The following is a 27,401-nucleotide window of genomic DNA, read 5'->3' as shown; positions in this document are numbered from 1 at the left end:
AGTTTCCAATGCTGGCTGGATTAACCCGGAAGCTTGTTAAAGATCCAGTAGTCTGTCTCCTCCACCCTGAATCCTGAATCTGAATCTTCAGGGAAACCAGAGAATACTTTTTAACAATTTCCCCAGGCGACCTCCACCCTCTGCTTTTCCACCCAACTCCTGGAGCAGGAACCACCCTCCCGGAGGAGGGTTTGGGGAGAATACCCTGCACCCCGCTGTGCCAGGCAGTGGATTCTCTGATCTCCTTCGCCCTTAGGGCAGCAGATTTAAGAGATGAGGAAGCTGACGCTCAGAGAAGCTTCAAGGCTCCAGTCTGCCTGACGCCAAACACAGGCCTGCTGCCTGCAAGGTCTGTCTCCATTTGTAAGGTCTGTTCTCCAATGAACAGAATCTCAATAAACAGAATCTCATTTGAGTTCATGGAACAGGGACACAGAAGGTATTTTTAGCCTCATTTTACAGTAGAGGAAGCTAAAACCCAGAGAAGGTAAAATGACTGGCCAGGATTACAAAGCCAGTGAGGGACAAAGCAAGGTGACCCTGAGCCCCTTCTGAGCTCTTTCCTCCACACTCAGGGCCAGATGTTCCCACTGTCCCCAAACCCATTGGTGAGAAGTGCCGGTGACCTCCTGCAAGGGGAGAGATGAGGTGGATGTGCTAGGATGAAAGCGGGGCTGAGGAGTCACTGAGGTTCCACCCAGGGCAGGTCCAGACCCATCCACACACACACACACACACATACTCTCTCTCTCACACACACACATACACTCGCACACACACTCACACTCTCACATACACACACTCTCACATACACACACACACTCACACACACACTCTCACATACACTCGCACACACACACACTCTCACATACACACACATACTCTCAGATACACACACACACACTCTCACATTCACACACACACTCACTCTCACATACACACACTCTCACATACACACACTCATACACACTCTCTCACACTCACACACACTCATATACACTCGCACACACACACATACACAGACTCTCACATACACACACACACACTCACACACCCATTCACACTCGCTCACACTCACATTCACGTACATACACACACTCTCACACACTCATACACACACACTCTCACACTCACTCTCACACTCATACACTCGCACACACACTCTCACACTCTCACACACACACATTCACACTTGCTCACACTCACTCTCATACACATACATACTCTCACATACACACGTACACACATTCACTCACACTCACACATACACACATACATACACACACACTCACACACATTCACACCCGCTTACACTCACACACACTCTCTTTCATATACACTCATACACACACACTCTCTCACATACACAGATACATACACACACACATTCATACTCGCTCAGTCACATACACTCACACACACTCACACTCTCACATACACACACACATTCACACTCACTCACACTCACACTCTCACATACACACACACTCTCTCTCACACACACACACTCTCTCTCCAACCTGGAGTCCGTGAGAGGGGCCAGAAGGTGGTGCCCATCTGTGGCAGCCCCAGACAGCCTCGAAGCCGTGGGATTGGGGTGGGGGGTTTTGAGTGTCCAGACTGATGCTTTCAGTGGTTACTCCTCATTTTTATGTATTTTTCGGTTCCGCCGGGTCTTCATTGCTGTGCACGGACCCTCTTTAGTTGTGGCAACCAGGGGCTACTCCTTGTTGATACACAGGCTTCTCATCACCGCGGCTTCTCTTGCTGCGGGACAGGGGCTCTGGAGCACACGGGCTTCAGTAACTGCATCTTGCAGGCTCCAGAGCGCGGACTCAGTAGTTGGGACACACAGGCTTAGTTACCCGCAACAGGTGGGATCTTCCCGGATCAGGGATGGAAACTGCGTCCTCTGCACTGGCAGCAGGATTCCTTTACCACTGGACCACCAGGAAAGTCCTACACCTCGTTTTATTTTTTATTTATTTATTTTAACCAGCTATCCATCTTACTGATATATGTATATATATATATATATATATATATTTTTTTTTTTTTTTACTTTACAATATTGTATTGGTTTTGCCATACATTGACATGAATCCGCCATGGGTGTACATGTGTTCCCCATCCTGAACCCCCCTCCCTCCTCCCTCCCAGTGCACCAGCCCTGAGCACCCTATCATGCAACGAACCTGGACTGGCAATTCGTTTCACATGTGATAATTTTACATGTTTCAATGCCATTCTCCCATATCATCCCGCCATTGCCCTCTCCCACAGAGTCCAAAAGACTGTTCTATACATCTGTGTCTCTTTCGTTGTCTCGCACACAGGGTTATCGTTACCATCTTTCTAAATTCCATATATATGCATTAGTATACTGTATTGGTGTTTTCCTTTCTGGCTCACTTCACTCTGTATAATAGGCTCCAGTTTCATCCACCTCATTAGAACTGATTCAAATGTATTCTTTTTAATGGCTGAGTAATATTCCATTGCTACACCTCTTTTTAAAGGGTCGGTTCTCACTTGACATGTGATGAAGCTGAGGCCTAAATGCCCGGGTGCGACCCCTAACTGGCTCAGTGTAGGGTGGCCCACAGGCAGCAAGCAGTGAGCTGCAGGCGGGGAGATGGGCGGTGCTGGGAACACCTCTGTTACTCACAGCAAACTGCAGGAAGAAGCGTTAAGTGGTTCATCTAGCCTCTCATTCTTTCTGCACCCTGGCGTGCCTCCATCCAGCCTTTCCTGCCTGAGGAGCCCCCTCCACTATTCACGGATGAAGGGGCTGGACCACTTGCTACAGCCATGCCTGGCCTGAGTAACATAGCTGGTGTAGTGCCTAACACACACCTCTCTCTCAGGAAAAGTCATCGTTGAAAAGATTGCTCTGAGCAGGGTTATGGGAATGGGCTGGGACCACTGCTGACCTCCCAAGTGGGTCTGTGGCTACCCTGTGCCAGAAGGGAAATGGAAAGGCGTTAGTCCGTCTGGGAAAAGAGGATGTCGTGGCTGAAACCCAAATTTCTTATGACTTTCTGATCTCTCTGGTCTCACCTCGCCCCACTTCTCTGCTCCAGGCATGACAAAAGGGTGTTTAGTTCCATGAATTTTCTACACTCTTCCCTCCGGGGCTTTGCACACACCGTTCCCTCTGATGGAAACATCTTCCCCTCAAGCCCTGTCCTAAGCCAGTCAATCTGCCTTTCTTCCTTTCTTGCCAACAAGACTTTACTGGAAATAGTAGGTATCCAGTCCCAAGGGCACACCCTGGTCTATGGGCTGCCCATCCTCCTTTGCTGTTTTCCCAGATTTACAGTTAGAGGTGGCCACATTGTACACTTTTGGGCCAATGACACCTCCAGGGGCAAGTTTTGCTTGCTGGATGCCTTCTGCTTGGCAACAGGTGTGAGCTATGGTGCTGCCACCACCCAAGACGCTGCAACTGTAAGGTGGTGAGTCCTGAGAGGAGAGAGGGGAGGCCAAGGAAGAGCCAGGCTCCTCGGTGGCACTGCTGAGGTCATGAGCAACCGTGGAAACAGCCTGCCGCCAGACTTCTGTGAGAAGATAGGCCCCACTTGTGTGCAACTTCAAAAAGGTCACTTCCTCCAGGAAGCACTCCCGACTACTTAGAACAGGACCAAAGGTACCCTCCTCGGAGAGTAGATGCACCGAACCTTTCATGCCGGTTCACCACCCATACACTCCAGGAAGATGAGGTCAGTGGCAAGGGCCCATGGCGTTCATGTTTTATTCCTAAGCCAGGATATTTGTTGGGTTCACAAGCATACCTGGAGCTGATCACTGACACAACCTCCTTGGGGACAAAGATAGGGCCTGGTCCTCATGAGCTTACAAAAGCCAGTTGAACTGTGACCACCACATAACCTCCAGGGAAGGGGTGGGCAAGTACACACCCATCCTGGAGTGATGGGGGGCGCTCAAGCTAAGAGACACTACGGATGTTTCCAGCGCAGTGAGGCCAGCACTGCCTCAGACATCACTCCGCAGGCTGGCCAGCATTGCCTCAGACATCACTCCGCAGGCTGACTAAACAGTTTCCTTTCTCCATCCCGGTCGGGTTTTAGTTAAAACCCCACCCAGCCACCCTGGTGGTCTCATCACCTGCAGTTTGGACTCAGCTGGACTTAGAAGGACAGTAAGACACCCAAGCTTCTGCCCCCTCCCGTAGAGAAGCAAGTCAGAAGTTGGAGGATCTCTCAACACTACAAGACATTGTACCTCGGTGATTACTAAAACTCTTTACTGCAAAACTTTGTGAAAGTCTAGCTTCAAGTCACCCAGTCTCTATCTTCACATTTCAGGTGTCACCTTTCTTTCTGCATTGCCCCTCCCGAGGGCTAGTCCTGTCTCTCTCAGCCAGCAGGACACCAGGGTATATATACCATTGACAGGATGCATCCATATACTATTTCATTTAATCCTCAAAAGAATCAGTATTTTCATTTCACACAGAAATAACACTGGCAACACCCGCTGAGCACTATGGCAGCTACCTTATATAAGCTGTAGCTAATCCTCCCTAAAGGGGCCAGTGATCTATATTCCCATTTGCAGGTGCAAAAAACTAAGGTTCAGCACGTAAATGGTCAGAAGCCAGGTCTGTCCAAATCCAAAGCACTCTGTGGCTGGGCCAAGCCCAACAAGAGACCCACCCGTGGAATAATAATACCTGAGCAATAGTACATGGGTGGTTAGGGTATAAAAATTTATTACACATACAGAATATTACCACTAACAAATGCAGACAGGCGAGGACACCATGGTACGGGATGGAGCACGGCTAGCTCTTTGGAAAGTGAACAGGTCGGGTGGCTTGGAGCCTCATGCCACGCGGGTTGGCCAGTCAGATGGGAAAGCACATGCCGAACTCCAGGGACGTCAGGGCGTTCAGTGACCGCTCTGGGTGTCGGCGGCCTTCCCATCTGATCTGGGGCTTCGAAGGACGCCACGCCCAGAAGCAAGGAACTGAAGCGAGGGGGCTTCCTAAGGTGGCCCAGGCTTGTCTCTGAAGTCACGGCAACACCAGTGTCAGCAGTGTGTTTAATTGGATGATTTCCACAAACTACACAGGACGCTTCTAACCATCACACTTCAGTGAAGTACAAAACATTAAGTTACAGGCTGTGGGAAGAGAAGGCAGCACCTTCCGGTCCCAGTTGGTCTGGGGGGTAAGAGTCGGGGGAGGTTTCTTTTAAACCGAGCCCCCCATTTCAATGTACAAAAGAATTACTCTGATCGGTATTAAATTGTATTGAAAACAAAATGGACTAAAAAGCAAATACTACTCTATGTTGGGGTGAAAATGGGAGGAAAGAATGAGTCCTTCAAAGCAGGAGGGAGACAGTTGGGGAAGGTTCTGTGGCCGTGACCCTTGGCGGTCACTCACGCTGCTCCATTTTTACTTTCGGTGGTCTCAGGAAGGTCCGGTTTTTCTTCTCTTTCTTTCCTTTCGTATTGGCTTGGAAGTTTCGCCAGCTGTCCACGCGACCATCTCGACTTTCCTAAACACAAAAGGGGTCTGAGGTGAAGAAACCAGTTGGAGAAAGGAAGGGCTACACCTGCTCTGCCATCCCCCTTGTATGCTGACCTGGCCTGGTCCTCTGGAATAATCACAGTATAACAAAGCAGAGGTTTCCCCCCACTTCCATGGGGCCAAGAAAGAGTCATACCACCCCCAAGAAGGCAGGAGAAGCCACAAGCTGAAAAGGAGGATGAAATGAGTAAAACTCATGACAATGAGGCTATCCTTTGCTGGGGACCTCTGGCCTAAATATTTAGTGCTATTTCTAATAATAGTGCATGCTATTTCTAATCCTCACGTATGGATGTGAGAGTTGGACCATTAAAAAAAAGGCTGAGCACTGAAGAATTGATGCTTTCGAATTGTGCTGAAGAGAAAGCTGAAGCTCCAATCCTTTGGCCACCTGTGGCAAAGAGCTGACTCACTAGAAAATACCCTGATGCTAGGAAAGGTTGAGGGCAGGAGGAGATGGGGATGACAGAGGATGAGATGGTTAGATGGCATCACCGACTCAATGGACATGAACCTGAGCAAGCTCTGGGAGATAGTGAAGGACGGGGAGGCCTGGTGCGCTGCAGTCCATGGGGTTGCAGAGTCAGACACGACTGAGCGACTGAGCAACAACATTTCTAACCCTCACCAAAAGCTGTGGTGTGTCATGCCACTTCACAAACAAAGACACCAGGGCTCACAGGCTGTATCCTTTTCTCAAAGCCACCTGTCTGGCCAACAGTACAGTCACTCTTTCCCCCACACCCTCCTTCTGCCCACTAAAATTTGGACGGAGATGTGAAACCAGCATAATGCCTGGCCGGCTGTGCTGGGAAGACCACAGGAATCCTTCCCCCTTACAGAGGGGCCTTCTCATTTTCGCTCTCTGCACATATGCGGTGGGACAGAAACAAAGCCAGCATCTCTGGTTAGCCAATCCCTACCCTGAATCCTAAATGTTAACAGAAGATAAGACCAAATGTGGCTCAACTCAGGAAACCGGGCTGAGCCTCTGAAGGATGAACCAGGATGTCAAAGAGGAATCAAGCCCAAAGTCTCTCTGCAGGCAGGACACTAGGGGTTACAAGAACCTCGGGTTCTACTTACAGACCTCTAAGTAGGGCACTGCTCCACGTTTATCCCTAAATTAAATGTGTGAACCACTGTCTTGAGCCCACTTGGCAGCTGTGCCTGTCACACCCCTGCCAACTAGCTCCAGAGCAGAGAGGCGGCTGAGCCAGGACTCGGTCCCCAAAGCCCCTACTCTTCCCCACACGCACCACCTCCCTGACAGTCTGCCCCAGGCAGTCCCAGGACTGCCCGGCAATCAAGTTTCTCAGCTGGGAAGCTTTCTCCCTCTGGAATAAGAGTCCCCCGTCACCTTGGAAATTTACCTCAAAATTTTTCTGCCACTCCCTTTCTCGTTTGGCTTTTTCTTGAGCTTCAATCTCTTCCTCACGCTGTCGCTTCCTAGGAGGAAAACCAAACCACAGGATTTAGATGGCACTTGGAGACTGTGTTAACCATACAAGTTAGGCATCTTCCCCACAGAAGCCAGCGTACAAAGTCAGACAACTCCCTAGGGTTCTCCTGGAAAGGGCTCAGAGCACTTCACGAATGTCTCATTCTAAAACACGCAGATGAGACCGTGGCAGGGCTGTGGGGCAAAATACAGACACTGCCGTTACAGAGACAGACAGATCAGGTCATCAAAGCCCAGCCAACACTAACCGGAGGTTCTGGGCTCAGACCCTGACAAAGCCACCCTGAGAACCCAGGCCACCTTACTTCCATGAGTGGCCATCACAGCAGCAAAAGTTCTCATTCAAGAGGATTTCTGCACAAAACCCTAACCCCAAACAAGCCACTTCACACAATCCCAACTAACAAAACCTAGTTATTGCTGAACACCAATCAACAATACAAAATATGTAAACTAAATTAACCTCAAGATTTTTATTTTTTTTTAACTTTTTTGGTTACATTGCTTGGCTTCTGGGATCTTAGTTCCCTGAACAGGGATCGAACCAAATCCTCAGCAGTGAAAAGCATGGAGTTCTAACCACCGAACCATCAGGGAAGCCCCAGCCTCGAGATTTCTGATGAGGAAGACAAATCACATTTTAGGGCAATAAGTACACTGTAAGAGATCACATTGTACAGTACTAAATACTCACCAAAATTGCAGCCACTATTCACACAAAAGGCTCTGGCCTCAGTAACTGCCTACTTCACTCCAGGAAATCAGGAAGAAAACAACACGCACTCTTGATTATAAACGCCCTAAGGACAAACCTATTCAATATTTCCCAGAAGTCTGACAGAATTCCTTACCCTAGTGATTCCAAAGTTTTCCTATTTCAAGTACTTAAATGATGTACTGCAGAGTAATTGCTTCATCAGAAAAATCCCCAAAAACCATCTTGGTTAATCTAGGTATTTAGACATGGCTTAAACGAATATACCAATATATACCTTTCATGCATCTCTTTGGCTTCTCTCTCTTTCCTTTTAATTTCCAGCTCAGCAAAGAGTTTCATTGTCTGTTTGTACACTGCTTGTTTGAACTACAAAAAAAAGAACAAAAGAAAAGTAAATATTTTATCAGCAATTTGAATTAAATATTTTTTGATAGAGCCTAGGACAAAGGCAAATTAGACCAACAAGGAAAAACTGATGCTGGCTCTCTCCTGGGAGATAAATAACACATACGTCTATGAACTCTTCCACATGAGGATGATACAGAGGAGCTTTGCTCCGGTAAAAAAGCATCAGTGGGGAAAACAAAAGCAACTCAACCTGCTTATCAGAACCATGGAAATTTCAGAGGGCCCTTTCCAACTTGCAAAAATAATCTCCAATTTTTCTTTCTACACATATTTCATAATTAGTCTGAGTGAGGCCACTTGAGGCCTAGTTGTACCACTTGAGGGTGCCATCAAGCAGACTGGTCCTGGAAATCTCTCGACTGAGGCAGAGCTACTAGCTATCCCCATCTTCACCCCATTATCTCTCCCCCTTCTTGCACAATCCCTTATCTCAAGGCACATGGCCACCCAGCATAAATGCCTGCATCTCCCAGGCTTCTCTGTAGCTAGTTGTGGCCATGTAACTGAAGTTTCAGCAAATGAGTTGTAAGGAAAAGTGATGCAGCTGCTTTCTGGAATGTTCTTAGAGGGAGCACACGTCTTCCTTCCTGCCCTCTCCTTCTACCCTGCCGTGCGTGAGGGTGACCACATCTCCTGGACTGCGAGAATGGAAGTCGACACACTCGGTGGCAGAGCTACAGAAAGGAGGACACCGAGGCCTCAAATCACACAGTCCAGCAGCCATGTCCCCAAAGACAGCTACACTGGGGAGAGAAAGGGCACCAACTCGTTCAAACCACCATCATTTGGGGTCTCAGTTGTATGCAGTTGAACTTGTATTCTGACTCACACATTGACAGAAACAGATAACACAATATTATATTTGTAACACAATATAAACACTTTGTATATTTCAATATACAAAGAAATATAAAAAAATAACCCATCATGCAGATTTCATAGGGTTTATATCCTAAACTCAAAGACACTAGAGCAACGGGTGATATATGGAGAAAAAGGGAAATAAAGGAATCCTCAAATTACTATCACTTCTGAACACTGTTACCTGCCAGGCAGTGCTCAAGGAAAGCAATGCTGACAAAGTCCAGTCCCTAATAAGGACAATGAAAGAGGCGATGGAAGCCATATGAATATTTCAATATTTTTTAAAGTTCCTGGATGAACCGTTTCTGGTGATTTTAATTTTTTTTATATTTCTCTGCTTTTTCTGAATTTTCTATCATTAGCATGTGTTCCTTTATAATCGGGGGGCAGGGGGTGGGGCGGGGAGGGGAATAACTAAAAAAAGTTAAGGTTCTTAACAACAGAGAAGGACCAAGGAATATACATGAGTCTTCAGAAAAGACTAAAAAGCATAAAGAGAAGGGAAAGTAGGGCTGAGGAGAAAAAAACTACAATACTGAAATGGAGTAAACCTAAAATTCAGCAGAAAAGATGGCCTAACAGTTCTCAAGAAGCAGTGTTGCCACACAGAAGAGGGGGCCAGCTGCTGATGGAAGGAGCTGATAGGAAGCAGCCCTAGCAGGACAGCTGCCCCTCTGCGAATCGTTTAAGATAAGCATGTGGGTCAAGTTACTTGACCTAACTTGAGGCAAGATTAAGATGACCTGACATTTTTCAGGCTAGTGAGGCAATGAGACACAAATATATAAGTAGAATCTCTCTCTTAACCAATCCCCACTGAAGAGCCCACAGGATCGACCGATGCTTGCCATTTCCCTGAAGCATACTGTTACCTGAAGCACGACGGGTGCCCACAGCTGGGAGACAGCTGTGCGCCCAGAGTCACTGTGGCTGCTCCCAAGCGGACCATCCCAGCTGCAACTGCACTGTGCTTAGGCGACTTAAAACATCACAGAAATGGATGAATGTGGTCATAAAAACAAATGCTTGCTGGCGCGTTTGTTTGCTGGCTCCTCCTGACTGCATGGGCTTTTCTCTAGCTGTGGCGAGCAGGGACTACTCTCAAGCCGCGGTGCACGGCTTCTCACTGGGGTGGCTTCTCTTGTTGCAGAGCACAGGCTCCAGGCCACACAGGCTTCAGGAGCCGCCGCGCGTGGGCTCCGTAATTGAGGCTTCTGGGCTCTAGAGCTCCAGCCTCAGTAGCTGTGGCACACGTGCTTAGTTACTCCAAGGCCTGTGGGATTTTCCCAGATCAGGGATCGAACCCATGTCTCCTGCACTGGCAGGTGGATTCTTTACCACTGAACCACCAGGGAAGCCCTTGTTGGTTCTTTTAAAACCAAGTGGAATGCTTTAGAAAGAGTCAAACATAAGACTCTAAAAATAACTGCTGTTGAATTCAAGGTACAGGTGAGGTATCTGAAAACAACAATCTAGGATTCTGCTCTTGGTCTGCTTCATAGGTACCTCAGTTTGCGATGTTCTTCAGGAGAAATTAAAAGCAGGAACCATGGACGATGCCTTGAGTGTTTTATAAAGTCAAGTGTGAGCGCCAATAAGCAGACACATCCTCAAAGGAAAAGCCATAGTCCTCTGTCCCCCAAAGAGTTGGATTTTTCAAAAGGCAGAATGCATGTACGTGTTAACATTTTAAGGTAAACTGCTTCCAGCATGCGCGCATCAGTCTTCACACCTCCCTCTCTTTAACCCAGCGGCTGTGAAGCATTCACACGAGATGGCGTGGCCTTTCCCATTTCGAACCTACCAGCTCGGGGTCATCCTCCTCCACATTTGTAGGCTTTCCTTCCTTCTTTAATTGCTTTTTTCGCTCTTTCACCTAAAAAGAATTTTTTTTCCATCAAAAAATGAGCACTTATACTTTGACAATATCCATTAAGCTGCACACATATGATGTGTGCACCTTTCTACAGTTGTAACAAAAAGTCTGCATTGAAAAAAGATAAGCCCCTGCCTCCCCTCCAAACCAGCAATGCAATCGAAGAAAACGAGGAACCGGGGTCCCTTCTCCAACCTCATCTAAAATCCAACACACCAGGGGACAAACAGGGGCGCTGTCCCCAACTCACATCCCAGGCCAGATCCAAAGAGTCTTTGACACAGTGAACAGATTATGCATTTATCTTTCAGGGCTCGTGGTTATGTGTTTATAGCAAAGAAAGTAGATCTGTCAAGTTTTAAAGAAGCTACAGAATTTGCAGCATCAAATATGACTGTTTTCTGGCATTTCTACACCTGCATTCTGGGTAACTGTCACCGGGAAACCTCCTTAAACCAACAATTTTCACATCATTTTGGCCACCATTGAGATCCCCCCAGAAAATAAATATATCCATTCACATAAGAATGGCATTTACTCCAATAAATTACCATTCAGTCCAGCAAAACGCTAAGTGCCTTCCAAGCTCAGAAAGGCCCTACTGCCACCCTGTGGTCAGACAGCCTAAGAGTGGTGGCTTCTTTACAGGCAAAATACAGAGGAAGGGTAACAATTACAATAATTCGTGGACAAATGGTCAGGTCCTTTCCTGGGTATCTACCAGAATTTGGCCCTCGAATTCCAGCGTCTGACCAACAAGACACAGTTATGGCAGTCTGTCTCTTCTTTTTACTCATTTCCTTCATCTAAACTGGCCTCATCACTATGACTGGTTATACAGTTGTTACAGATACCAAAGCTCTTCAAATAAAGGGTCACATCTATATTCATTCCCAATAGAAACTGCCCTTATAAAACAGCCTCAAGAGTTTTGCCCCAGGTGAAAAATTAAAACAAAGACCCTTCTTAAGATAGCTAGTTAGAAAATAGTTAAGATAGTTTCTTAACACTTCCCACCACTCAGGAGATTTAGGCATTTAGGCAAAAAAATAAAGCCAGCTATAAGTGAATTCATTTCAGGTGAGTCCTTCCCAACCCTGCTATAACACAGACATGTACCTCCTCCTGTTTTTTTATAAAAATGTACTCACATGCCCTTGCCAGACTTTCTCAAGCCCCTGTTTCAGCTCTTTCACAGAGACAAGGATAACAGTCCAGGGCCAAGCAGCAGCACGGCTGCTCTAATGTTCCACTCTCAGAACAGGGCACAGGGCGGAGAAGACAAAAAGAGCTTTCCACACATGGGAGTGCTAGGGAAAGAGCTAGGTGCAGCGTCCTGGCCATGCACCCTCAGTGCCAGGAGTGAAGGCCAGCTTCAGGCACACACTGTGCATGACCACAACCACCGCAAAGGAGCGGAGGCCACAGGGGCAGTCAGGCCAGGCAGGCGTTGCTATGTCAACAGTAACATTTACCCTCCTGCAGGGTGCCGAGGCGCACCAATACTTCCTGTAAACACAGCAGCACTATAAATACTTACGGTGTGTTCCACGTATTCTTTTCCTGCCTGAATTACATCCAGGGCCCTCTTCTTTTGTTCCTGATCCAGTAGCAACTTGTAAGCTTTGTCCACAGCTAATGCAAAACATTGAAATTAACTGTTTCTGCAAACACCCTCTCAAAGTCTGAACTCTACTCAGGCAGTGCAAATGGACTTGTGCCATCTACAAGCATTCCCTACTTTGTTAAATTATTTACTGTTGTTACACTAATTTAAAAACATACAACTACGGCAATGACTTTCTTTGAGAGCCTTGGAAGAAAATTAAATATACACTCAAGGCTAATTACACCATATCTAGATTTAATTCAGTGATCAAATTCTTCCAATTACTTTTTATGTTCAAAGGAAAAAAAGAATGAGCCTACCCAGTAATAGTCTTTGTTGGCACACAAAAGTTTTAACTAAGCAAAGTTAAGGCCTATTTCCAAACAGTAACATTCTGCTTTGAATGACAACTATTCTGAAAACCACAGCTTCTTCATGACCAGAAGACAAAACTACAACATTCTTTTCTTGATCCAGGACTAGGAACACTTAGTCCTTAGCATTGACACAATGTTACTCACAAGCAGGTAAATTTACAAATACCTTCAAAAGCCTTTTGTGCTCTGTCAGCATCATCTTGATTTTTGTCAGGATGCACCAGTATGGATAACTATAATCAGAGAAAAGTTAGTTTTTCAGTAAGAGGAACTTTTAATAACTCTTCACCTGCACTGCACCTCTCTACAACCAAAAGCTCTAAGATACTAGGGCAAAAACTGTTAGCCAGAAGCTTTTTTTTTTTTTTTTTTTTTTTTTTAATTAATAAATGTCATAAAATGCCCAGAGGTATTATACTAGTCCTTAATAACATTCAATTATCCACAGGTAAATGCACACAGGTGGAAAACAGCTAGCTGAGAACAAATATCAGCCTGGCATCATGAAGATGCTCTGATAATTTGGGTGAGGGAAGGGAAAAATGAAAAGTACCAAGTTCCTTTTATGTTTCTTACATGGAGCACTACAGAGGATTAAACAGGTCTGAGATATCATCTCTTTCCTGAAAGAATTTCTAATATGAAGCAGCAGCTCTCAGTTCCGGCTGTGCTTGAACCTTGTGAACATTTTTAGGAATACAGGGGTCTACTTTCCAGCCTGAGACCTTCTGAATGAGTCACTGGCATCTGTACTTTTTAAATGTCTTTTAAATCTCTATAGACTGTGTATCACAGACTTCCCAGGTGGCTCAGTGATAAAGAATCTGCCTGCCAATGCAGCAGATGCAAAAGATGTGGGTTCCTTCCCTGGGTCGGGAAGATCCCCTGGAGTAGGAAACGGCAACCCACTCCAGTATTCTTGCCTGGAAAATTCCATGGGCAGGGCAGCATGGCAGGCTACAGTCTACGGGGTGGCAAAGAGTCAGGCATGGCTGAGCATAGCAGAGCAAGAGACTGGGTATCAGATGATATTATACAAAGGAACTGGTGTTGATTTGTTAGGTGTGACAGGCAGTTATGCAAGAAAATGTCCTTTTGGGGAGGGGATATATGTATACTTATGACTGATTCACACTGTTGTACAGCAGAAACACAACACTGTAAAGTGATTATACTCCCAATTAAAAAAGAAAAAAGAAAATGTCCTCTTTACTTTGGTGGGATAACTGCTTCAGTATTTAGGTGTTAAGTATCACGGTGTCTGTAATTTACAATTCAGCCAAAAATACACAGCTACTGAAGGAAACTACTGCATACAGATGGTGAATATATGGGCTCTCATTGTTTTATTCTTTCTTTTTAAAATATAATTAAAACTTCTTATGACTAAAAAATTAAAAACAAAACCCTTCACAGGTGACCCTTTCAGACAGCCAGGGTTAAGAACCACTGACCTGTCACTGACAGACAGAAACAGCTTGAACACAGGGATTGCATTGGGATGAAAGCAAGTGGGCCTCTAATGCTAAGCCCCAGCACTACCAGAGCCGGAATCCTGGGTTCCAATTCCAACTGCAATCACCAACTCGCTGTGAGACCCTGAGCAGTTCACTTACTCCGCCTCAGTTTCCTCCTCTGTAAGTGGGGCAATACTATATACCTTTAGATCACTGGATTGTTGTAAAGATGAAATGAGATAATGCAAGTAAAGAACTTAGCGTACCAATACACATAAACAATAGCACATAAACAAGACCTAGTCTAACTGCTCATGCGTGTAACCTCATTCAAATCCTTATTAACAATCCCAAGGTAGTCACTAGTGTTACATGAATTTTACAAATGAGGTAACAGGGCACAGAAAAGTTGAAAGTAACTTGCCAGAGCTCACAGTGCTTCTAAGAGGTACAGCCAAGACTGAAACTCAAGTCATACAGCTCCAGCACAGACTCTTAACAATTAGGGCCTATTAACGACTAAATAAAAAATCAGAGTTATTTGTATTGTTACATAAATAGTCTAAAGGTTTGACTATGAATTTGAATAAATGCTTACTTAACTGGGGAAAACTGCTAATGTGCTACACTAGAAAACTAGAAATTTTAGAAAAAGAGGCAAACGCTGAACATAAGTGCAGAGTAGAACTCAGGAACCAAAAAAAACTATCAAGTTATATCATGGGAAATGACTGGGTGGGCAAAAATTAAAAACACCTTGGCTTAATAATAGATCTGAAGACAATTATGAGTCAGCAATGGAAAGGCAATGACTGTACTGAAAAACCAATCACAGGGAACTCCCTGGTGGTCCAATGGTTAAGACTCTATGCTTCTACAGCAGGGCGTGCAAGTTTGATCATTGGTGGGGGAACTAAGATGCTGCATCCTTCACAGTGTGGCCAAAAAAAACTTTTTAAAATAAAGTACATAAAAGATGTAAGTTGAAGAAAAAAGAAATTTTAAAGGCATGAAATATAAAGAAATTTTAATTTCCAAAGACATTAGAGGAAGTATGATTATTCAGCTCATAGAGGAAAAGGGTGGGGGTTACTCAGCTGTCAAAACTGGACTGAAAGTCAAAGCGTTAGTCGCTCAGTTGTGTTTGACTCTTTGTGACCCGATGGACTGCAGAACACCCAGCTCTTCTGTCCATGGGATTCTCCAGGCAAGAATACTGGAGTGGGTAGCCATTCCCTTCTCCAGGGGATCTTTCCAACCCAGGGATCAAACCCAGGTCTCCTACGTTGCAGGCAGATTCTTTACCGTCTGATGCAACAGAGAAGCCCCAGACTGGAAGGGTGTTTTAAAAGGCTACTACGAACTCTACAGCCTGAGTTCCTGAATATTAGAAAGAGCAATAATCAGAGGTCTTGGATCTCCCTTCTGAGAGAACTTTCTGAAAGCACTCTTTGTATTAAATCAGGTATCTTTTGAGTATTCATATAGGTTCACAAAAGATAGAATTATTGAGGAATGGGATCTTAAAAGTAAATCACTACTATGAATCATTTAACATGTTCTCTCCTAGAGAGATGATCCCCTTACCAAGCCAGGGGATTTGGTAAGTACTGTATAATATGACTCCGTGAAAGCGTTCTATGCTACCTTGTACTTTCCCCTCTTAATTAAGGGGTTGGAGAGAGTCTATTTGGAGGTAAAATTCACCCTATTCATAGGTAAGCTATGATCATTCAATTATTTAAGATTAAGTCACTGTAATTTGTTTTGAGAATTACAAAATTTAAGAAAAAAAAATAAGTTAAAAGTTCGCCCAAAAGTTGTTTAACAGTAAGTCCGAAGAAAATCACATGCTCAACACATTTCCAAAAGGCTCAAACTCTACCTATTACAGGAACAGAGTACCATACCTGCCGAAACCTCTTTTTTATTTCTTCATCTGTCACTTCAGGATCTATCTGAAGAACCTGGAAGAATCAAAATCAAAACTGTAAAAGAGATTAAAAGAATTTATAGATTTAAGAGATGCCCAATAATTATAATTGACATCTAACAGTTGTCAGTGTTCTAGAACAGTTCTAAAAAATGTTGAAGAAACAGAAATGAGTAAACCTGTAACACAGTAACAGCTATAGTGTTTCAGGGTTCTCAATTAATTCAGTGGTTACTTTCACTCCATCAGAAAAATAATAAATTACCCTATAACCAGTACATGCTTCCAGACCATGAGAAAAATGTTGCCTCCTCCTTCATTCACTCCTTTTCATTAAGTAGAGCACCCACCCTCTACTTATCTTTGCAAATGTGGAGAAAGTATAGCAACCCAACAAGGAAATAATTAGGCTGGCTACCTGTTCGTTTTTCTTAAACGAGGAAAAACTGTTGATTTTCAAATAAAGCACCCCCCCACAAGACTACCTGATTTTTTTTTAACAACAGTAAAAGATGTTTATCAGTTTTCACAATCAACTAAATAAAAGATAATTACAACTGCAAGCCATAATGTTAACATTTATAAAATTATTACATACAGTTTGGAGGCTTAAGTAGAGTGATGTGGTTAAGTGGAGATACACGTACTTGCACACGTGTTCATCCATCCAGGCAGTCTGTCTTTTGGTTGGTGCATTTAATCCATTTACATTTAAGGCAATTATCAATATATATGATCATATTACCATTTTCTAAATCGTTTGGGGTTTATTTTGTTGTAGGTCTTTTCCTTCTCTTATGTTTCCTGCCTAGAGCAGTTCCTTTAGCATCTGTTGTAAAGCTGGTTTAGTGGTGCTGAATTCTCTTAACTTTTGAGTGTTTGGAAAGCTTTTGATTTCTCTGTCAAATCTGAACAAGAGTCTTGCCAGGTAGCATATTCTTGGTTGGAAGTTCTTCCCTTTCATCACTTTAAATATATCCTGATTTTTCACCTCAATTCAGAAATGCAACTTGGCTCCATGTTAAAATTTACACAGCTCAATGGTTCTCAACCCAGAGTGGAAACCCGAGACCAGTGCCTGGGGCTCACTCTGGGAAACTCTGATTCCAGCTCAGCAGAACTAGCGTACAGCAAAATGGCAGGGACATCTGTTATTTTTTGCACAATACGGTTTAAAAACAAATTTTATCATTCTTCTCCAACCCTGGGTATCCTGGTGTTGACATTTCTCATCAAGGATTCTGATCCCACCACCACAACATAGATTCATTCAAACATTTACACAGTAGCTACTACCTGCTGAACATGCTGCTATATCCTTAGAAATGCAAAGATAAGTAAGGGAAAACATTTTTTAAATTACCATAAATACAGTTTTTTAAAGAAGGGTTCATTATAAGAAATACAATTAAACCAGATGATTTCACAGTTTACTCCATAGATTCAACATAGCATCTATTTATTTACTTAGTATTCAAGGCATAAGGAAGGGCAGAGGGTGAGAAGGTCTGTTGGAAATTCAGAAGAGCAGGCCCCACATCAGTGAGACTGAATCAGAATCAAGATTTCAACAAGATCCCCAGGTGATCTGAATCATATTACAGCTTGAGATTCCTGGTTAGGAAAGATGACAGAGGTCAGAAATAAGTGTGTTTGAGGTTAATAGAACTGATGATCAGTCATTAAAGGGGATAAAGAGAAAAAAAGATCTTGAAATGAAAAATACATACCAAAGAAGTTAAAACTGAAAAATAATCTGCCAAACTTAGTCAGATGCTTACAGAGTCTCAGAAAAACTTGACAACAAGTAATGTCAAGATTTACAGCAAGCTGTCCAAACATTCAAACAGCCCACCTACAGCAGCAGAGTTATTGGTAGACAAGGAGGCTGAATGACCCCTACATTCAAGAGACTTCTGAAGGTTACTACAAGAGCACACCCATTCTCAAACATCAGGCATACAACTGGGGATGAGGGAAAAGGAAAATCTTTAAAACAAAGACTTTTCAAGAATGAGTGTGCCCAACCATACCACCCCAGGAGAGAAAGGAATTGGGAGTGGGGGGAGTCACTCAAAAGGAAAAATACAGCTAAATAAGATTTACAGACAAAGGGAGATAACTGCACACACACAAATATTTAGAGAACCCTACCTTTCCTGGTTCTGAAAAAAAGGAATGCATTGGAACAAACAAATGGAAGTCCAGCACACCCAAAGAGGTGTTCAGATGAATATCAAAGGATAGAGATCATCCCGCCTTCACAAAAAAAGAAAGCCTCAATAAAGCTCCAGTCTAGAACCAATCATGCCAAATGTATTTCATAAACTTTGACTGGTTCCCTGGTTAAAAACTAAAATAGTTATAACCGAGGGTTTTGGGGGCTTTTTTAAGGACAATTAGAGTTATTTGAGTGTGGACTCTGTCCCCGATGATGTTTACTGAATTGCAGTAATGTGGTCTTTCCTAGGTGCGGTAATAGTGTTGTGGTTATGTGGAAACGTGTTCTTGTTTGGAGAAGAGGAATGCTAAGATACCTAGGCATGAAGCATCAATGTCTACAGCTTCCTTTCAGATGATGTGGCAAAAATGAAGTGGGTATGTATACATATAGGGTTTCCCAGTCACTCAGTGGTAAAGAATCCACCTGCCAATGCAGGAGACACAGGTTCGATCCCTGGGTTGAGAAGATTCCTGGAGAAGGAAGTGGCAACCTGCTCCAGTATTCCTGCCTGGGAAATCCCATGGACAGAGAAGCCTGGTGGGCTACAATCCATGGGGTCACAAAAGAGGTGGACATGATTTACCAACTAAACAACAACAAAAATGTATAAATGTACACATACCCACAGACACATGCCAAAAGTTATTTTTCCAAGACTCAGATCATAGATACACTGATCACTGCAACATGTAGTCACTGAGTGCCTTCAAAGTTAGCTAATCCAACTCCTTTCCTATCTTTAAGCACTGGAGGTGCCATATGTAGCCGTGAAACACAGTAAAGACAACAGGCCTAAACCAGCCCCGACCTCTTTGAAGCCAGTTTACACATTCAATACAAATTATAAGCGACACGGATTGCTAGATACTGTGCTCACTACTGTTCTCTTGGAATTTAAGGTCCACAAAGGAAGGAACAGACAAGTCACAAGTAACTCTTACCAACATGATAAATACTATGTCAGTCAGTATGACTCTAAGGAAGCACACAGGTCTGTTCAGACTCTTGGAAGATTTTTCTGAGCTCCTACGATGTCTTTGGCTTTGGGGATGCTGCAAAGAAAAATCCACAGTCTTGGACCTCAGAGAGTGAATAAATCATCACACAGAAAGGCAAACGCTTGACTGTGGCATTTACATCAATATAAGTTCCTGAACTCAAACCAAGTGCAACTGTCACCTTTAGGATCTTCTGCTTGAAAGAGAAATCCAGTCTTAGGTCATTTCTGAACTCTCTGACCTGTGAATAATGTGCAAGTTCCAGAGTCCTGTGAGACAAATATCTTTCTTTCCAACGTGCCAAACAAGATAAACAGAAAACAAAAGTCTGTGGTGCTGCCTTCCGGGGCTTTAAAGTTAAACAGAAAAAAGAAACATGAAGAAGGCAGGACTCAGCAGGAGCACAGATTCATCTAAGCTTATGAAAGGAAGTGGGGGAGGAAACATTCTTAGAATGCATAAGAGAAAGATGCTCGCTTAATAGCTGAAGGTTAGAAATATGTCCAAATAGGGAGCTGCACTGACGGCAGGAGGCGGGGGCAGGGAATGCCCTGTGGATTAGAATTCCTGTAATAAGACCCCTCAGCGTCCCTCTTCTACCTGCTGCTCAATAAAATGGTACACAGGACGACTACTCACATTTCAATTTACAGCCAACAGGACAGCTATTATGACATCACTTCTTCTTACCAGGAAAAGACCAGTCTGCTTACTTCTAGAGAAAAGTCTGATTCATTTAGATGTCTCCAGTTGTTGCATGAAGAAACAGAAGTATTTCCCTAAACGGAAGATTTTTTTCTAAATGGAAGATTTTTTTTTTTTCCTCAACAGAAAGATTTCCTAAATTTCTAGGAATACCTAATCCTGACCTAGGGCCAAAAGTCAACTTTACAAGAAGACAATGAGGGTGGAGGGTGGATGAATCAAGAATTTGGGATTAACAGATATACACTTCTATATATAAAACAGATAAACAGCAAGGACCTACTACTATATAGCACAGGAAACTATATTCAATACCTTGTAATAAGCTAAAATGGCAAAGAATCTGAAAAAGAATATATATTTACACACACACACACGCATGACTGAATCACCTTGCCACACATCTGAAACTAGCACAGCGCTGCATGTCACCTACACTTCAATTTAAAAAGACGTCGACAGTGACAGCCATGCTATACAGTGGCCAGCATATTTGTAAAAAAAGAGAAAAGGCAAAAGTTCTAACGGACAGTCATGGAGTCCTGCAGACTTAAACACCACCTTGCACCTCCTCAAGTGTGCCAACCCTACCTAGTCTTTACACATTCACACACACTTCCTACAGGACAGGAGCTGTGGAGCAGCAAGTTCCATTACTGGCAGGACAGCAAAATCCTAGCATTCACGCTAGTCCCAACAGTGTTACTCCTCATCAACCACATCTCCACAGAACACACGAATTATCTTAACGAATAAAGGGGTAAGCTATACAATCAAGTGATCCCCTTTCACAGTATACACTATCTCAATTTAAAACACAACAGAATGGATATACCGTCAAATTCTTTCATCACCTTTCAAATATATCATCTTCTTCTCTGTCCTCCCCAAAATCATAACTAAACGATTAATGATCAGTTAAGTTACACTTAATTAATGATTAGTTGTGATTAAGTTTCAGCTTTTTCATTTTCTTCTTCTCTTTCAAATATGTTAAGTGGGACCAGGTAAAGTAGACATCCACTTCAGGTAGGAAGTCAAGATGGCCAAAGCAGAGCGTCAGTCTATCTGGGACAAAGAAGACAAGAACCCCAGGAGGAGTGTCAGCCAGTCACGTGGCGCCAGAACCCAAGCTGGGTGAGAAGAGCATCCACAGAAGGGTAGCTCGACGGGAAGTGCCAAAGTGGGTTGAAGAGGGCATCTCTATGGACAGGCAGCCTGCCCCACGGTGTCAGAGCCTAAGCAGGGTGAGACTGCCAACATGGATGGGCATAGAGTGCAGCAGCCCAACAAGGACGTCTCCATGAAACCCAAGCCTAGCATGGGGGTGTGCAAGCCGAGGCACCGCGAGGTGGGTGTCCACAGAGGAGGGCATCAAAGTAACAGAGCAGCCCAACTGGGACCAGGAGCCCAGGTTTTACTGGCACAGAGAGCTGGAACATGAGCAGAGTGAAGAGGACCTCCATGCAGGGAGTGACCTGGAGTATGAAGTCAGAACCCAAGTAAGGTGGCGAGGGTGCTCCCAGAGGAAGGTAGCCTAACACAGGGTGTCAAAGCCAGAGCAGGACAGGAAGGATGCCTGCCTGGTGGGGAGGATGCCGGACCCAAGAAGGATGAAGACAGCTCCCGGCGGCTGGAAGGCAGGCATGGAAGGCAGAGCCAGGTGAGACCCACACCCAAGGTGCAGGTGACCTGGCAGTGGAGTTGAGAGTTCAGAGGTAGGGAGAGGGGTTTCTGCATAGCGAGGCAACCTGCGGTTGGTGTGAGAGTGAAGCAGGCAGAGGAGGGCATTCACATGAGGGAAGGGATGGGAGATCAGATTCATACAGGGGCATCAATTAAGTAAACATATATATTAGAGACAGTGGCAGGGCCTTGGTTAAGAATTTGACTTGCAATGCAGGAAACAAGTGTTTGACCCCTGATCAGGGAACTAAGTTCCCACAGGGCAAGGAACGATTAAGCCTGTGTGCCACAACTACCAAGCTTGTGTGGCACAGCTAGGGAGCCCACACAACGCAACCAAATATTCCATACAATGCAGTGAAGATCCTGTGTGCCACAACGAAGACCCGAGGCAGCCAAATGCATAAATAAAATACCAGTACTTTAAAAAATAAAGATAACAGGAGCCAGACTGCTATCAGAGAAGGGAACTATGAACACTGGAAGAAAAACGTCCTGGAATAAACCCTGTGTTGTTGGGTTGAACTTTTATGTAATACCTGTGTGTGTGCGCACACACACACACACACAAACGCCTTAGCCCTATCTACCAACAGGGCCTGGGAGTAATGACAATGGCAACGGGCATGCTCAGCACCCAAACCTTGACTTCTAAAATTCATTCTTCATTAACAGGAATTCAAGAGATCCTCAAAGAAATGGTTAATTCAAGGCTGGGTTCAGAGAAGTACAAGAGTGCCTATGAATCAAACAGTGATTGAAAAAAAAAAAAGACAAGCGCTGGCTTGAAAGTAACCTGCTGGTCAAATCTGGGATATCTGAGCATCAGAATAAATAATACTGAATCATAACCCACTGAATAAAATAGGAAACCCCAGGTCTACACTGACAAATGAATAAACTGAAACCTCGACAAGGACAGTACATTCACACATTCTCAAAGTGTTCCTAGAAAGGGGAAAAAAGTTAATTTCATAAGCAAACCTAGCAGGCACTTCTTTAAGAGATCAACTTAACATCATTAGTAATAGGCTAAATCAAAATCATGTTCCACTTTACAGGTGACAGAGAGAATGCAGTGTCACTTCTGTGCTATTCTTGTCAACATTGCATAAACTGAATCTAACGAGAAGCCACTATGACAAGAAGTCTGCACACTTCACTGAAGAATAGTCCCCACTCACAACTAGAGAAAGACCCCTTGCAGCAATGAAGACCCAGTGCAACCAAGTAAATAAATAATACTTTTTAAAAAAATCTATACTTCAAAAAAAAAATTTTTTTTAATAAACAGGTGTTTTCTTAGATGGAATTATACATGACTCTTCTTGCTGTTTGTATATTTCTAATTTTTATAAGAAACATGAATTACTTTTACCATCAGGAAATGTTTGAAGTTATAAAACTAAGGAAATTCAAAAGTGTACATCCTTGTCTATATGATCATTTTTTGCTTGTTGAGTTATTTTATGGTTGTGAAACAGGAAAGTTTTAACAAATAAATTAAATCAAAGACCCTAAATTTACCAAGGCTAGCTATTCCATCGCACCTGAAAATAAATCTATATATATCTGCGTTACTAAAAGATGACAGCAAGCTCTGCTCACAATAAAGCCACCCAAGTTCAATTCCAACTATGCATAGTACCAATTAGGTATGTGTTTGAAGTAAGTCTGCCCACAGCTAGGTAAAATTCCTTACTGCAGGCCACGTTAACATCAGACAGCTCACCTCAAACGGGTTCAAATTGAAGTAGGAGGAACCAGGGCGAGTCAATCTTTCAATCTGATTTTTGGACGTTAGAACTGAATCTCTCTTCTCTATTTGCTTCACCTAAAATAAAGGGAATAAAAACCTCATTAGTAAAGCTCAGTAATGAACTATAAATTGTCATCTCAACAAGTAACTCACCGACATGGTCGGCAAACATTTATTTGCGTGTCTACATGTTCAAGGTACTTTGCTAAACACTTTAGGAATAATTACAACAGCTACCAATTACTGACTTAATATAATGTGAAATTACAAAAACTTTACAGGTGTTGATTCCTCTCAACAATCCCTTATGGTAGGTACCACCATTATCCACATTTTTCAGATAACAAACCTAAGAGTTTGGTCAACTGACTTGTAACCACTCAACTTTTTTGTAACCACTCAGATTTTTGCCCAATCACTTAAGTTATAAACCAGAATTTTAACCCCAACAGTTTGACTCCAGAGCAGGGAGCAAGAAGATTTAAAAATAAATATGTCACAGCTATTACCTTCAAAGAGTTTCTACTCTAATGATGGAAGATGTACTTGTGAATGTTCGAACTTAATTCACAACTTTTAAAGAAAGGAAAAATACAATTACACTGAAATAGACACTAAAAAAAATACACCTAAAAAGTATGTGGGAGGGAGCAAATAACTCTACCTTTCGAACTCTAATAGAAAAATCCGTGACCTGAATACGATACCAAGGAGAACAAGCACCAGGCTAGCCCCAGAAAAACATCCTTGGTGCCACTGTCAGAACTGAAATTTTAGTTGGAATGAACCTCTGGCATAGTATATATACTATCTTTATTTCTATGGCCAAAACAGAGTTGGAAAGGATTTCAGTAACAGGAAAAGCTGCTCCTTCTCAGCACCTTCCCTCTTAACTCCTGTAAAACAGCACGCCACTCCCCACCTTCGACCGTACTCTCTTTTTCCCAGTCTCATTTTTCCTCATAGCACTTACCACTACCTAACACTATATTATACATCTGTTCATTATTCAGCCTTCTCTGTAAGATGAAAGCCCTATGAAGACGGGATTCTTCTTTCTGCTGTCAACTACCATTTCTCCAAGGAGCTAAACAATACAGGACGAAGTGCATATCAGGTGCTCAATAAACATTAGGTGAATGATGATTAAATGGTCCTCCTTTAGACATTTTCTCTCATTAAACAAACCATGCCAGTGAATATGTAGATTAAAAAAAAAAAGGTGTCTGCAGGGCAAGCTCTAGCACTGCTGGAGTTTCCTAAGAGATATGGCTCATTTCAATGGGGCCACAAAAGGGAAAATCAGACACCCACTCATGTTTGTACAGTACCTAATATGAAACCCATAGCCCATGAGCATATAACTCATTTCATGAAAACCGTTCTGTTCATAATCACGAGTAGCTAAGATGAGCGCAAACTACAGCAAAACAGTCATAAGTCATTGCCCCCAGGAGAAAATACTCCGTCCCACACACACAAAAAAAACACACCAGTCATCTGTGCAATACAGCTCACAAATGAAATTGACATTAAAATTTAAACAAACCAGGATTGCTTTAAAAAAAAAAAACTAAGAAATTAAAACAAGTTCCCCTATAATTGTTCAGTACCCATCATTGTTAGTCGCTCAGTCGTGTCTGACTCTTTGCAATCCCATGGACTGTAGCCCGCCAGGCTCCTCTGTCCATGGAATTTTTCAGGCAAGAATATTGGAGAGTAGCCGTTCTCTTCTCCAGGGAACCGTCCCCGCCCAGGGTTCAAACCCCGGTCTTCCGTATAAGCAGCAGATTCTGGGCAGACTCTTTACCATCTGAGCCACCAGAAAACACTGGTACCAGCAAATTAACACTTCAAAGTGAATGAGACATTTTGAAAGTAGACTATAAATGGACGTACTATGTTGTTTTAAAATGTATTATTTCGGAGAAACTACTATGTAACAAAAGTGAAGTCGCTCAGTCCTGTCGGACTCCATGGTGTACCCTGCCAGGCTCCTCCATCCATGGGATTTTCCGAGCAAGAATACTGGAGTGGGTTGCCACTTCCTTCTCCAGGAGATCTTCCCGACTCAGGGATGGAACCCGGGTCTCCCGCACTGCAGTAAGACTCTTTACAGTCTGAGCCACTGCTGCTAAGTCGCTTCAGCCGTGTCCGACTCTGTGCAACCCCATAGACGGCAGCCCACCAGGCTCACCCGTCCCTGGGATTCTCCAGGCAAGAACACTGGAGTGGGTTGCCATTTCCTTCTCCAATGCAGGAAAGTGAAAAGCGAGAGTGAAGTCGCTCAGTCGTGTCCGACTCTTAGCGACCCCATAGACTGCAGCCCACCAGGCTCCTCCGCCCACGGGATTTTCCAGGGAAGAGTACTGGAGTGGGGTGCCATTGCCTTCCCCGTCTGAGCCACTAGGGAAACTATGTAGCAAGCACTGTTACAAATACCAGAGATAAAAGGTGAATGTAACATGGTGCTTAACTCTGAATACATCACAGCCAGGTGGCGAGCAACTCCATTCCTCAAATCCACACCAAGCTAAAGAAGTTCACATCCAGCCTTGTTTTTAACTTTCACAAAGTAGCTTCTTCTTTATATTTTATGAAACTTTCTTTGAACCCTCATTAAAACTCGTTTTAATAATAAACTTCGTTCTACAAACGTGAAAATTGATTAGCAAAATCAATGGCTTGAAAGAATTGTCACAGTCACGTTAACAGCCATGCAAAAATCCAATCCGAGGTCCTATGACTCCAAGAGCCATCCTTTTTATTCATTCATCCACTCATTCATTCATCCACTCAACAAATATTCACTGAGTAACTACTACGCAGTACCCGATGGAGATGCGACAGTAAATGAGGCTCAAACCAAACTTACTTCGGTCCTAACATGATACCAAACTATTATCTGCTCTAAGACCCTGAACAAATTATTTCACCTCCCTAAACCTCAGGTATGTCATCTGTAAAATGGAGACAGTGCCTACAAGGCATGATGCACAATGCCTAGCGTTCTCGAATGTCAGAAATAACTACTACTAAAACTCACTACAGAGGACTAAGAGGAGAGAGTGCTTCCGTTCTGAATACAATCGGGGACCAACCCGTTTAACCAGCCTCCAGTAGACCCACTCTCCCAGCCGTAGAAAGCACCCGACTACGTGAACTTGGGAAACTCTGCGCGCGCCCAAGCACTTCGTTGGCCAAACTCGACACCTCCCCGCAGACGTCAGACCCCCGCCCCTTTTTAGTTTTCCAGGGGATCCCCCCTGCAGTATCAGAAGGAGACGCACACACACCCCGAGTCCCCCACCTCCCAAAAGGCCAGACAGGAGGGGCCGCCCAACGGTCCAGGCCAGGAGGATCACTGCTTTCTCCCACTAGGAGGATAGCCCCGGGCGGGGTCGCCCCGGTGCCGCCATTCCTCACTCCGTGTTTACCTCACTGTAGAAGGTCATAAATGCTTCCTCCGTGCTGCCTCCTCCACCCGAAGCCCCGCTCTCTCCTGGAGCCGCCATTTCCCCGGCCCAGCGACCACGTGATTCTTCTGCGCAGGCGCCACCTCACGTGATTCTTACAGGCCCGCCTCTCTAACCCCGGCCCTTTCCTTGTGTCTCTTAAAGGGGTCGCCGCCCAGCCAGATACCTTTAAATAAACTTTTCAATTGGGGTTCCCCAGGTGCCGATAGTGGCAAAGAACCCACCAGCAGCAGGAGACATAATGAGACAGGGGTTCAATCCCTGGGTCGAGAAGATCCTCTGGAGGAAG

At 44.0% G+C, this 27,401-nt stretch overlaps 1 protein-coding gene across 1 annotated transcript; it reads right to left on the bottom strand.

Moving 5' to 3' along the window:
* Nucleotides 1-4,706: 4,706 nt before the first annotated feature.
* Nucleotides 4,707-27,166, bottom strand: DNAJC8 (DnaJ heat shock protein family (Hsp40) member C8). The gene is made up of 9 exons (XM_052663406.1): nt 27,074-27,166; nt 23,610-23,711; nt 16,242-16,298; nt 13,041-13,107; nt 12,429-12,523; nt 10,817-10,888; nt 8,015-8,106; nt 6,934-7,009; nt 4,707-5,528 (listed from the first exon to the last, which is right to left on the bottom strand). Exons 1-9 carry the CDS (start codon nt 27,149-27,151, stop codon nt 5,406-5,408), a joined length of 762 nt encoding a protein of 253 aa, XP_052519366.1. The 5' UTR covers nt 27,152-27,166; the 3' UTR covers nt 4,707-5,405.
* Nucleotides 27,167-27,401: the final 235 nt, after the last annotated feature.

This window comes from Budorcas taxicolor, chromosome 2, assembly GCF_023091745.1.
Source record: "Budorcas taxicolor isolate Tak-1 chromosome 2, Takin1.1, whole genome shotgun sequence".
NCBI classification, from domain to species: domain Eukaryota; kingdom Metazoa; phylum Chordata; class Mammalia; order Artiodactyla; family Bovidae; genus Budorcas; species Budorcas taxicolor.
Note: the sequence above shows the minus strand (reverse complement) of the source record. Positions and strands in the feature narration are given on the sequence as shown.

Excerpts from the sequence above, each read along its gene's own strand:
- DNAJC8 (XM_052663406.1), bottom strand. The coding sequence starts at position 27,151 with ATGGCGGCTCCAGGAGAGAGCGGGGCTTCGGGTGGAGGAGGCAGCACG. Across the intron at positions 12,524-13,040 it reads AGCACAAAAGGCTTTTGAAG|CTGTGGACAAAGCTTACAAG; the intron begins GTATTTGTAAAT and ends GTTTTGCATTAG. Across the intron at positions 7,010-8,014 it reads GCCAAAGAGATGCATGAAAG|GAAGCGACAGCGTGAGGAAG; the intron begins GTATATATTGGT and ends TTTTCCTCCTAG.